Source organism: Alexandromys fortis, unplaced genomic scaffold, assembly GCF_014885135.2.
Source record: "Alexandromys fortis isolate MF-2015 unplaced genomic scaffold, M_Fortis_MF-2015_v1.1 scaffold_7, whole genome shotgun sequence".
Classification (NCBI taxonomy): Eukaryota; Metazoa; Chordata; class Mammalia; order Rodentia; family Cricetidae; genus Alexandromys; species Alexandromys fortis.
Window position 1 is genome coordinate 2,067,001 of NW_026067920.1, and position 12,062 is coordinate 2,079,062.

General features: G+C 53.9%; 1 protein-coding gene across 2 annotated transcripts in view; it reads left to right on the top strand.

Moving 5' to 3' along the window:
* The first annotated feature begins 1,874 nt into the window (after positions 1-1,874).
* Sorcs2 (sortilin related VPS10 domain containing receptor 2) overlaps positions 1,875-12,062 on the top strand; it is a 373,938-nt gene continuing 363,750 nt past the window's right edge. For both annotated transcript variants that reach the window (XM_050141233.1, XM_050141234.1), the window contains exon 1: positions 1,875-2,461. In XM_050141233.1, the coding sequence (XP_049997190.1) occupies positions 1,970-2,461 (492 nt within the window). In that variant the 5' untranslated portion in view covers positions 1,875-1,969. The remainder of the gene's footprint in view (positions 2,462-12,062) is intronic.

The following is a 12,062-nucleotide window of genomic DNA, read 5'->3' on the forward strand; positions in this document are numbered from 1 at the left end:
TGCCAGGTGATAAGAGGTATGGGTGGGGGCTGGAGAGATGGCTCAGTGGTTAAGAGCATTGCCTGCTCTTCCAAAGGTTCTGAGTTCAATTCCCAGCAACCACATGGTGGCTCACAACCATCTGTAATGAGGTCTGGTGCCCTCTTCTGGCCTACAGACATACACACAGACAGAATGTTGTATACATAATAAATAAATATTTTTTAAAAAAAGAGGTATGGGTGGTACAAAGGACGCCATCTTGGACCAGAGCGCCTGGGTTGGAATCTGGCCCCCGACAAGCACTGGCCAGGAGATTGTGGGCTGCAGCTGAACTGAGTGTTTTCTCACTTGTAAATGGGGACAGTTCTATTCACTAACTGTCCTGGTCATGAGGTGGCATATGACAACTTGCAGTGGCAACTTATCAGGCACAGAGCATCCCAAGAAAATGTCCAACACATAGTAGGTGTTCAACTGTCTGTAATAATCTGAGGCTTTCTCTTATTAGAAGCTTTACAAATAAATTAAAATACAATAAAGGCAAACTTAGCCAAAGTTGGAGGAGACCACAGAAATGGTGGCTTACAGTTGTGACTTGGAGCCCCCTTCTCCCAGCTGGGAAAGACCCCATAGGAGTCAGCAGCGCTTCCTCCTAGTTTCCCATCCCTCCCCACCCCCTTCCTCCCCATACTGACAGGCTTCACCAGCCTTTCTTTGAGAGACCAAATGCTGCCTCGCTGTGCGCCCTCCCTCCTTGCTTGGCTTTGGATGTCAGCTCCTGAAATTTTCAGGTTGGAAGTTGACATCAGGGTGTAGCCTGGGCACATTCCACAGGAGAAGGCCTTCTTGGACACCTGGCAAGGGCTCCAGTCCTGCTCAGCCCAGGGTCCAGGGGCAGCCCTGACCAAGTGGCCTCTGCTGCTCAGGAACTCCTGGAGAGGGCACTGGAGCGTCAACCTTGGCAGCAAGATCAGAGTTTGCTGGGGACTTTGTCCTCCACTTGTCTTGGTTCTCTGGAGTGAAGAGACCCAGCAGGCAGTGTGGTGTGACCCGGACCCAAGCTGGAGAAAAGAGGAGGCAAGGCTCACCTGCACTCCTGGCCTTGTTTGGAGGGCTCCTGCTTTATGCTCTCACAAGCCCGTCTGGATGGCAGAGGGGATGGTAATGATGGCTGTTTTAATAAACAAGAAATGAAAGCGGCCAAGTGACGTTGGGAACTTAGTGGGCTCTGGATCTAGTTTCTACCTGCTCTGTGGTGGTCTGTACCATATGGCTGGGACCTCTCTCTTCTCTGTCCTTCTCGCCTGGATACCCTACACAGGTATAGTCTTTTGCTCAGGGGCTCCCCCTGGGGGTGGGAGATAAAGCCCGTGCCTGAGATACAGCGTTGGTCTTGGGGTGACACCCCAAGGCTCCTGCACAGTTCTTAACTGTGAACTGCTTGGAGCATCTCTGGTTTTCGTGACTCTGAGGCATCCACCCCTGAACCTCTCCAAAAGCGCCCAGAGGAGGCGCTCTCACTACTTTTGCTGATGGGTAGCTCTGAAGTTGTTTGGCCTCTAACCAGGCTACTTGGGTGTGGCCTGTCTTTCTTTGTTGCACCCCGTTGTGCCCCAAGTGCCTGGAACTCTAGCTGGCCAAGTGTAGAGGCTCCATAACCTCCAGAGAAAGGCAGGGAGAATGGAAAGAGGGAGGAAGAGGAGGATCTAGGATGAGCTTGGGAGTCACTGTGAGGGAAGGAAGGGGGTCTTGGAGGTGTGACTGCGCTCAGGACATCCTGGTCTGGCCCGGCCCAAAGCTGTGGTGGCTCGCGCGCAGCCGGCAGGTGGCGGTGTTCCCTTGGCTGCGTGGCGGCTTTGAGTCCCCTCCTCCCGCGCTCCCTCCCTCCCGGCTCCTTTCTCTGCGCTCTTGCTCCAGCTCCCAGCGCCCTCCCGCTTTCCCGGCCGCGGTGTCGCCCGCACCGCACCGCCGCTGCCTACCGGCGACCATGGCGCACCGGGGAACCCCAAGCGCCCCGAAGCGTCCTGGCCTCACCGTGCTGGCCCCGAGCTCCCATGCTCCGCCGCCGCCGCGCTGGCCGCGCTTGTGGCCGCTGCCGCTGCCTCTGCCGCTGCCGCTGCTGCTGCTAGTGCTGGTGGCTGCCTGCGGGGCGGCGGGGCGCTCCCCCCAGTCCGGGAGCCTGGGTTCCAGCGTGCAGGTCACTCGGCTGCTGCACGCGGGACGCCCGAAGTCCGGAAATCGCGAGGATCCTCAGACACGAGGATCCGAGCCCAGCGCTCCGGTTCATGGTCCGGGTCTTGCTTCGGGTCCCAGCTCAGATGGCGTCCCAGCTCCGGGCAAGGGGCGCAGGGCGCGGGCGGCGCCGGTGGCCAGTTCTGCTTCGCGCGTGCAGGTCTCGCTCATCAGCACGTCGTTCGTGCTCAAGGGGGACGCGACACACAACCAGGCAATGGTGCACTGGACAGGAGAGAACAGCAGCGTAAGTGACCTCCGCGCGCCCCCTGCTCTGCCGGGACACCTCTGGATACTCAGGGAGACCACCACAGTCCCTTACTTCCGGACCACCCGCGGTCATCCCTAATGGGCATTCTTGACGACTTGGGGGACTCGGGTCACCTCGGCGGCGCCCCTACTGGCTTTGGCTATGGGTACTTTTGGAAGGGTACTTAAATTTGTGAGACTCGGTCTCGCTCATGTGGCATTCCCAGAGATCTGGGGACCCCGAGCATCCTTGGCTTCTAGATCTGGGCTATGGGGAAGTGCCTAGAGTCTTTCGGATCCGGGCAGCATGACTCCAGGTCCTTGAGGGCCACCCGACTCTGTGCGGCGTGGATGGTGGGTCACCCACACACTGCACTGCACCCAGAGGCTCCAGCGTGCACCTCTGAAATTGCTGGCTCTGGAGTCCTTACGACCCGATCTACGCTGATTTTGGGGTCCAGGATATCCCTGTCAGTTTCATGCCCTGTTCTAAGACTCTTAATTCTAGGATTGTTCCTCGTCGTGTCTTTGGTCCTCCGGGACTTAGGGGTGTTTAACGTTATTTAACGTCGTGAGGTCTTCAGCGCAGGGTGCCACCTCCCTGCCTTTCTCCCTCACCTCTCGCTCTGGATGGAGAGCTCCAGCATCGTTCACCCTCTAACACAACCAGATCTAGGAACTAGACCCGTTCCTGTTTTGGTAGTGCACCTCAGGGGCTTTGTTGTTCCTGGTTAAAGACCATAGTCCCTCTGTACCCTCTGGGCTGTCCCAGGTGTATGCACACCAGTTTGCAAGTTTGTGCTATTCAGGGAAGTGTGTTTTCATGAAGGGGAGCTAGAAATCTCTCGTCAGTGGCCTATCCACTGTCCACTCACACTTTCCACTTGCCCACCCCCACCCCCAGTAACTAACTCCACCTCTTCTCTTTATCTTCCAAGTTTGGGGGGAAATACATAGGACCAAAGTACCTGCTTGTACTGGGGGTGGAGTGGGCGGGTCTCCTCTTTTGGACGTCGGGGGCTGCAGACAGCTTTACCCCTGTCCCGTCTCCTAGCACTCTTGGTGACTGCTAGGAGGCTTCCATTTGTGCTGGAAAAGGGACAACCATGTGGCCTTGACTGGCCCAAAGCCCAGTCCTGCTGGCCCTTCCCCCACTGGCTGACTGTGGAGGATGCAGGTGCCTTCACTGGCCCCTAGTGAAAGGCAACTCCGGGAAGACTAGCAGCCCTCAGAGGGCAGAGCTAGTGCTGTGGCTGCAGCTGGCCAGCAGGGGGCAGTTAGAGTGCTGATCAGAGCACCTTAGGGAAGGTGGGGGCTTCTCCCAAGAAGGGTGTGGAGGTGTTCTGCGGTCCTTCTCACCTGAACTGGAGCAGGTCCTCCGACTCTGGGTATGTCGCAGCTCCCAGTCTTTCAGGGCTGGCTGTACCGGAAGATAAACTGTATCCTCTGTGCCTTAGGCTATTCTTCAGGACCCAAAGCTAGCCAAGAAACCAAAAAAAAAAAAAAAAAAAAAAAAAAAAAAAAAGATTAGAAACCCACTGAGAGTAAGCTTCATGAGTTTGGAGTGTTGAGATTGATGATCCAACTAGCTTACTCTTGCCGCTCTGTTACTTAGCTTCTTGGGAGGAGGGCATGCAAGAAGAGAGTGAGATACTGGGTGGGTGGGGGTGAAGGATCCACAGGAGAGAGGACTAGCTGCCTCTAGGTTGGGTTTGTGCCCAGCAGAACCCCTTCTAGGCTCAGAGCCTGGCCCCTGAGTGACCTCCTTGGAGAGTTGAGGATGGAGAATGACTGATTAAAGAATTGGGAAGGAGACTTGAGGGACGCTCTTCTGGAGCCATTATGATGTGGGGCAGGTGTCAAACGTGGACAATGGGGCACAGCCTGGTCCTTAGCTGACACCTAGCTGAATGTGTGTGGGACCACATGGAAACAGTGCCTGAGCAGCTGAGTCGAGCCTTCTCTCTTCTCTTCCCTCACTGCACTCAGCCCGGGACCATAAGGAAGATGGGATGGGATTCTTTCCAGAAAACCTGGCCACCCGTGGCTGGAGATGCGCTCAGAGGTTTTACCTTGCCTGAGAAAACCCAGGAATGAAAAAAGATGGGCGAGGGCCACCACTGAGAGCCGCCCTAGTAAACTGGGCCCTTTAGACGTGTCTCTCTCAGATCTGACTGCACACGGCACATTCTTGACGCATTAAGTGTCTTAGAAGTGCCCTGCTCCCTCCATGCTCAAGGTGCAGTGGCAGGGACAAAGATGAGAGAGAGGCAGCACTTGGCAGCTGACTGGACGTCTTGCTCAAAGCCCCGCCTCTGTGAGCTTACAGGAGACTGGAGCAGACCGAGGGACTCTTTGCTGAGTGCTGTCTTTATGAAGTTGCCTTCTGCTGCTCGCTCCTGCCCTCTGCGGATGTGGTCCACGGCAGAGCCTTGGCTTTCTCCTGTCAGGTGCTTTTTCCAAAAGAAGAGCGCTGGGGGAGGGGCACAGCCTCTTCAGAAATGGCATTAGAGCGCATCCCGCTAAGGGGTGGGCTGAGGGATTGCGGGGCTCAAGCTGATTCCCAGACAGTCCCTGTCACTGCAGCTCAGGGAACATATGTGAGTTTTCCTCGGTTCTTCCAGCTCCCATGGAGATAGGGACAGGGACTCGCTTGGAAGTTCAAACAGGGCCTCTCCAGCTGACGTTTATCTGTGGCAACACATTGTTGTATGCGAGATGAATGCTTCATGGAAACCGAAGCCTTTTGAGAGACCCAGATTGGCCTGTGCACACAAGGCCCTGCGTCTCCACTCTGCCCTTGGAGCCAGCGAGGTTGTACGAAGGCAGGAAATAGAGCACAGTGCTGGGCTCCACCTGAGGGGGGCAGTTTCTTGTTAGCCTGGTAGGAGTGTGAGGTACTGTGTGGGGGGTGGGGGGTTGCTAACTTTAACTAAGCACAACCCCCCAAGCTCCTTCCCATAAGGCACTTGCATTGCAACTTTGACTCATGGTTCCACTTGGACATGAGCTTCCTACAGCCAGGTCCCATATCTGTACCTCAGACTGACGGTTTACCTCCGTCCTGCCTGCCTCACCCTGTGCTGTGTCTCCCAGTAGGGGTGGTGAGTGTTCACAGGAATTTCTGGGCACATTAAGCACACTCCACCCCACGTATCTGGTTGGACTCCCTACCTATGTCATTTCATATAAATGCAGAGAGCCCAAGGCAGGTCAGAATGTGGGTTCTCTGTTGGGAGGTCAAAGGCCGGCTACCTGCCTCCATTTCTTGTACAGAGGTATCATGGCCTATGCCTGAGTTGTATAGGAATTCGGTCATGACCCCTGCTGCAGGTCAGACTGCAGATTCTTCGAGGGCAGGTGGATTAGTTTGCTCTAGCTTTGTGACAAAGGACCATGATAGCATGGACCCTTAGACAGCAAACTCCTTTTGTCCCTTTGTGCTTGCACCTGGGATGGGACCATTCCTTCCGATTGGGACATCAGTATTGGCTATACTGGTTATTGGGTTATAAGGCTACCTTGACAGATTCGTTATAATGGAATCACAGTTAGAAGCCCTACTCCAGATCTACTCAAGTTTGGAGGTCCCGGATTAGGACTTCAACAGAAGGATTTCGGGGGAGAGGCTGACACAGTTTGGGCCCCCTTGTCATCCTCGGAATGTCACACCTGGACCTCAGAGTCATCTGGTGGGAGAGATGAGATGGCCGTAAACTGGCAGATATGAGAAGGGAGGATAGCACAGAAGAGGTGGCCTCAGGCCCGGCATAAAGGATGAGTGGGGGGAGCAGATGAGAGAGGGAGAATGTTCTAGCAGGAGGGACAGCCCTAACAAGACCTGTAGGTAGGAATTTGAAGGTCACAAGTGCCCTGTAGAGACATTGGATGCCTTGTGTGGGAGCAGAAGCCTGAGGAGAAAAGCTGGGAGGAGAGTAAAGTTTGCCCATGTCCCTCAGATGTGTACCGGAGGAGGCCATGGTGGTGTTGGGTTGGCGGATAAATAAGCTTTGGAGCCTGCTGGGCTGCGTGTGTCTCGGGTCTTGGATCCTAGGATAGATGGAGGGGATGCTCTGGGCCTCCGTCTTTACCATGGAAAGGGGGACTTGGCTGGGCAAGAGTCAGATATTCCACATGAAATGCGTAGCTCAGAGCATGGCATGTAGCCAGAAGTGTGGCCAGAAAGGCCGTAGGAGGGTACAGGGTTGAGGCTAGTGGGACTCTGAACTGTGTGGGTTGTGCCTGGGCTGTTCTGGGGAGAGTGAGCCTGAGGAAGGCGTCCAGGTAAGGATGAATGGTTTCCTGTCAGCCTCTCATGGTCTTCAGTGCTGGGCTCTGAGGCTCCAGGTCAGTCTCCAAATGAATGGGTCTTTGCCTGGCACAAAGCTAATTTAGAGCCTTGCTTCCTACAGCTGTGGTTTTGCTGTGTCCAGGTAGAAGCATCTGAGTGGCTCCCGAGCATTTGCAAGTTCCTAAGTACAGGGCTCCGGGGAGCCACTATCCCTTTGCTCTGGGCTGGAGCAGAGGTCTGGCTTCCCATGGACACTGAGGCTGACAGCCTGTGGGCACTGAGTATTTGTCCTTGCAGCCACTACCGAGGTGTCCAGTGACTACCCAAGTGAGACCGAGACCAAGGATGCTGTGGCTCATGTTGAGTGTCTGTCACACGGGCTGTCAGGAGCTCGCCACTGGCATGCAAGCCTGTCAGGACCTTAAGTCTAGTGTCTGGATGAAGAATAAGGATGGAGACAGAGATGCCTGTGCCGTGTGACAGGCGGCAGTCACAGAGCGGTGTGCCGTGACACAGGATTTATAGGGGCAAACCACAGGTGCACACTCTGGGGGCCTCCTGATCTGTGCTGACGGTGTTCCAGGGTCCGGTGCTGAGGGTGTCCTGGGTTCTGTGCTAGGCAGAGTGCCATTATATGGAGGGATCACAGGTGCTGATCACACACCAGAATCTGTGTGTGAACATGACCGTTTGTATCCTGTGTAACTTTCTTCCCAGGAGATGTGGCCGGGGGGCGTCTCTGGTGACACTGGGAGCCATTCTTGAGGGCAGGGGAGGCGGGCTAAATTTTTCTTTGGGCCCAGGCTGACACTCAGGGAAGGCTTTGCAGCCTGTGTGATGACGTCTTCCCATGTAAGCATTTGAGGTCTAGGGGGAGTGCTGCAAGAACCCCAGGGCCTGCAGTTCATCTCAGCTGTGGGGGCGTCTGAGGAAAATGAAGTCAACGACCACGTCAGTGAGCTATGTGTGGGGAGCAGTGGAGGCCTGGATGGGAGGGGGCGTTTGAGACTGGAGGGGCTGCAGACCCCGTCCCAGTGCATTCCACCTGAGCCAGGAGCTCTTTCAGGGATCTTCCCGGCTGGAGTCTGAGAGAGACTCTTGGCTCTGGTGGCACTGCCCACTTCTAATGTCCCCATTGGGCATCTTCTCTGACTGGAGGTGGACAGCTGCCTTCCTTTGTGTTTTTCTCCAATGTCAACGGATTGGTGTCACTGTGGACTGAGGTTCTCCTGCACTTTGAGTCACCTTCTCTGGGCCCCTCAGGGCTGATCTGTTCTTGATGCTTCTCAGGGTCCCTAATGGTGCTCGGTGTCACTCTCCCAGTACCTCCTGTAGACAGACCCCAAGGTCCTGTCCTGCTTAGTTCTCTACAGGGAGACCCAGAGTCCAGAAGATCGGCCTCCCTGTGTGTGTGTGCACGCGCACATGTGTGTGCGTGAGTGCGCATTTGTGTGTGTGTGAGTCTATGTGACCGTGTGTGAGTCTATGTGTGTGTCTCCATGTAAATGTGTGTGTATCTGTGTGTATGTCTCTGTGTGTGTGCATGTGTGCGCGTGCATCTGTGTGTGAGTCTGTGTGTCTGTGTCTCTGTGTATGTGTGGGTGTGAGTCTGTGTGTCTGTGTATGAGTCTATGTGTGTGTCTCTGTGTGTGTGTGTGTGTGCATTTGTGTGTGTGTGAGTCTGTGTGTGTGTGTGTGCTGGACTGGGCTGAATGAAGGGCTCTTGCCTTCAGCTCCTGTGTGCAAGACATGAATGGCCAGTAGGGCCTGGTGGGACTCATGGCATGTGTCAGCATGTGTGGGAGAATGGGGGTGTAGTCACTAGTGTGAACCCCTGTGTGGTGGATTCTCAGTCTCTGACCCCGGGGAACCCTGCCCTGTTTTCCAGGATGTCCGCGTGTCTCCTCGTTAACTCTGGGCTTTCATTCCTCTCCACGCTCAGTCAGAAGCTCGCGCCTCCAGTGCCTGTCCCCGCTGGAAGTGTTTACCCACGCACCCGTGCTTTCTTGGGTCTGTTTCCCCATCTGTAACATGGGCAGCAGTGCCAGGTGATTTCCAAATCACTAGCAACTATGGACTCTGTGCATACATTTAATTTATTCATAGAGATGTGGTGAGCAGGACTGAGGAGTGGGAGGACTTGCAAGGCCTAGTGCTGGCACACACAGCTCCCTCTTTTTTTTTTTTTTTTTTTTTTTTTTTTTTTTTGAGACAGGGGTTGTCTGTGTTAACAGCCCTAGCTGTCTTGGAACTAGCTCTTGTAGACCATATTAGCCTCGAACTCACAGAGATCCGCCTGCCTCTGCCTCCCGAGTGAGTGCTGGGATTAAAGGCGTGCACCACCACCGCCCGGCAACAGTTCTCTCTTCCTAATGCTGCTGTAGGTGCCAGCCTCGATGCCCCAAGGCCCCAGTGTGGGCTCCAGCATCCGGCCCAGCCAGGCTCACCCTGATCCTGCTGTTCTACTTGGGGGAGGACAGAACATCTCTGAGCCTGCTTTTAGTTGGTAAAGTATGAATAACTGTTCATGTGTCAGGCTGGTCAATGGGCCCAGGTACCTGTGGAGCCCTGGTACCTGTGGAGCCCGGGCAGCATGGATGGGGCCTAGCCATGTTGTCAATGCCCTCTTCTACTTTGCAGTTTCCCAAGACCTTGGACATCACTTCCTTGTTCTTTCTTTTCTAGCAACAGTGTAGGCCCCAGCTCCCAGGAGCTGTGGACTCGGCTAATATTTGCTGAGCGTTTCTCGTGTTCCTGGCAGGGTTAACTACCAGGGCTGCAGCACGGAGCCCAGGGAAGCAAAGACCTTGCCTGGTGAGATGCTGTGTGGGGACAGAATTCTGCCCAGAGTGTCCTCAGGGCTGTGTGAACTCGTGGATGGGAGAATTTGATAGGATTTCCTGGAGGAGGTGCAGAGGAAACCAGTCTGAAGAGCAAGGAGAAGAACCCCACCCGATCCGAGGCGGAGACTGGGAAAGAGGGGATATTGAGACCCAAGGGAGGATGAGGAGCTGAGAATACTGGGGAGTTCACAGGCAGAGAAGGGCGACAGCTGCCACCAGGGAGCCTGACACGGAGGTGCCAGGACAGCCCTTCAGCAAAGTTCCTGACACACTTCACACACCCACTTCTGCTTTAATGAAGGGCCTCTTTAGTCTGCAGTTGCAGAAGGTTCCAGAGCGCATTCTAAAGAGGTCATAAATTAGCTCATCCGCGCACCCCCATAAATTAGCTCGTCCGTGCACCCCTGCAGGGTTAGAGCGCAGCCTGTGACTTGCACAGGCCTCTCCAGAGTTGCCGTTACTCCATGCTGATGAGTTTCCAGTCAGGCCAGGACTTGCCAGCCGGTGATGTAAAGGAGCGCGGAGTTGGAGCGCCTGGAAAACCAGCTGGGTGCCTTCATGGGCTCCTGAGCTTACAGGCTGCCATCTGGTTGGAGCTTTCTTGGGCCCGTACTCTAAGGGGGGAGGGGATTCCTTATCAACCCTTGCAAGGGGTCCACTTGTGCTTCATCATCTTGAAGGCCCTCTTTGGGTGCTTCGGGAGTCACCAAGGGAGACTGAGCCCTGAGGGTGTAATGTCTCTAGGACTGCTGCTCAGGGCCTTTATCTTCCCTCTGGGGGTGCAGGGAGCAGGATTGTGCTCTGCCCTCAGGACTTCTAGGCTGTAAAATGTGGATAACAATCTATGTGTGTTAGGCTGGGCTTTGGCCTGTGCATTATGGACATTAGCAGGGTGCACACTTGGATCATTTCGTGGCTGCTTTGACTATGGGAAATCCTTTCAGGGTTTCGTGTGAGCGCCAGCTGGATTCTGGGTATGTGAAAGAAGTCACATGATGGTGAGGATGGGTAGGCCACCTCACAGCAGGTTCATGCAATCACAGGTCTTCCTGGACCTGCCCCACAAGACGGGAAACTGAAGACACAGGCATCTGGCTCCCAACCTGTGTAGGTGCTGGGTGATGGCGGACACTGGGCCTTCTCCACGACACCCTCGACACCCTCGGATCGCTGACACTTTGCAGTCCACAGAGTGCTCATCACCCTGAATCCAATTAAGCTCCATTCATCATTTGAACATTGCCTGAGGGCTACCTGAGGGAGAGCAGGCCCTGGAAAGCTAGGGATAAGAAATAAAAAGTCCCCCGTTCTTTGAAGGTGGAAAAGCCCCTTCCTAGTTTGTGCTTCTGTAGCAGTTGGTTGCTTATTTGCACAGAAAATTACAATCATTTAATTAGTTTCTCCTCACACCAGCTCGAAGATCTTAAAATAACAACACTCTCCTTCCTTACTAATTTTCTAGCAGAAGCAGACGATTTGCTCCAGCATTGAGCTAGCCTCAACTTGAGCACAGCGCGTCTCTTGCAGACGCCATTTCCTGATGTTCATGGATAAATCGATTTCACACGAAAGCAAGAAAAGAGCCCGGTCAAGTGCAGGCTCCCGTGTAGATCAATCTGAAGTCCGAGAGTTCTTTTGGAGTTTTCTTGCCCTTGCGTGTTTTGTGAAGTATTGGAATAGATACCGTTGCCAAGGCTCAGAGGACAGGGGGCCTTTGCCAGTGAGGGTCGCCTCCTGCCTCTGCCTCTGATGTAGCTTGACTTTACTGTAGCATTCTTCTCTGTTTGAGAGAGCTCTGGATTAGGGACAAAAAAATGAATAACCACAGCTCCTTAGAACTGCCACATCCAGCAGCCTGTGCCCCCTCATTGTATAGATGATACTGTCATATCGTTTACGGCTGTGACCAATACACATGCAGTTGTCCTCAGGGCTTGCTGGACACACTCATCCCAGGCACGATTTGAATTTCATTAGTACCGAACACAAGCTTTCTCTCTCTCTCTCTGTCTCTCTCTCTTTCTCAAAAATATAAGAAATATTTTGGGGCCAATGAGATGGCTCAGCAGGTGCTTGCTGCCAAGCCTAAGTATCAGGGTGGGATCCTTGGAACCCACATGGTAGAAGGAGAACCACTGACATCCACACACATACCACAACATGCACAAATGCATTCGCATGTGCACATATATACAACATGAATGAGAAATGTAAACATTTTTTAAAATAAATATTTTTATTTTTCTTTACTGTGATTTGGGTTGTGGTTATATAACATAAATCATTGTACCTATTTTTAACAGAGCTCAGAGGCATTTAGGGCACTTGTGTTGCTGTGCAACCATCCCTACCTTTCATTTCTAGAACGTTCCCCCAGCTGAAGCTCTGTCTCTACTAAATGCTAATTCCCCTAGACCTGGCAGCCATCACTCTGAGTTTGACAGCTCTGGACCTCACATGAGTGG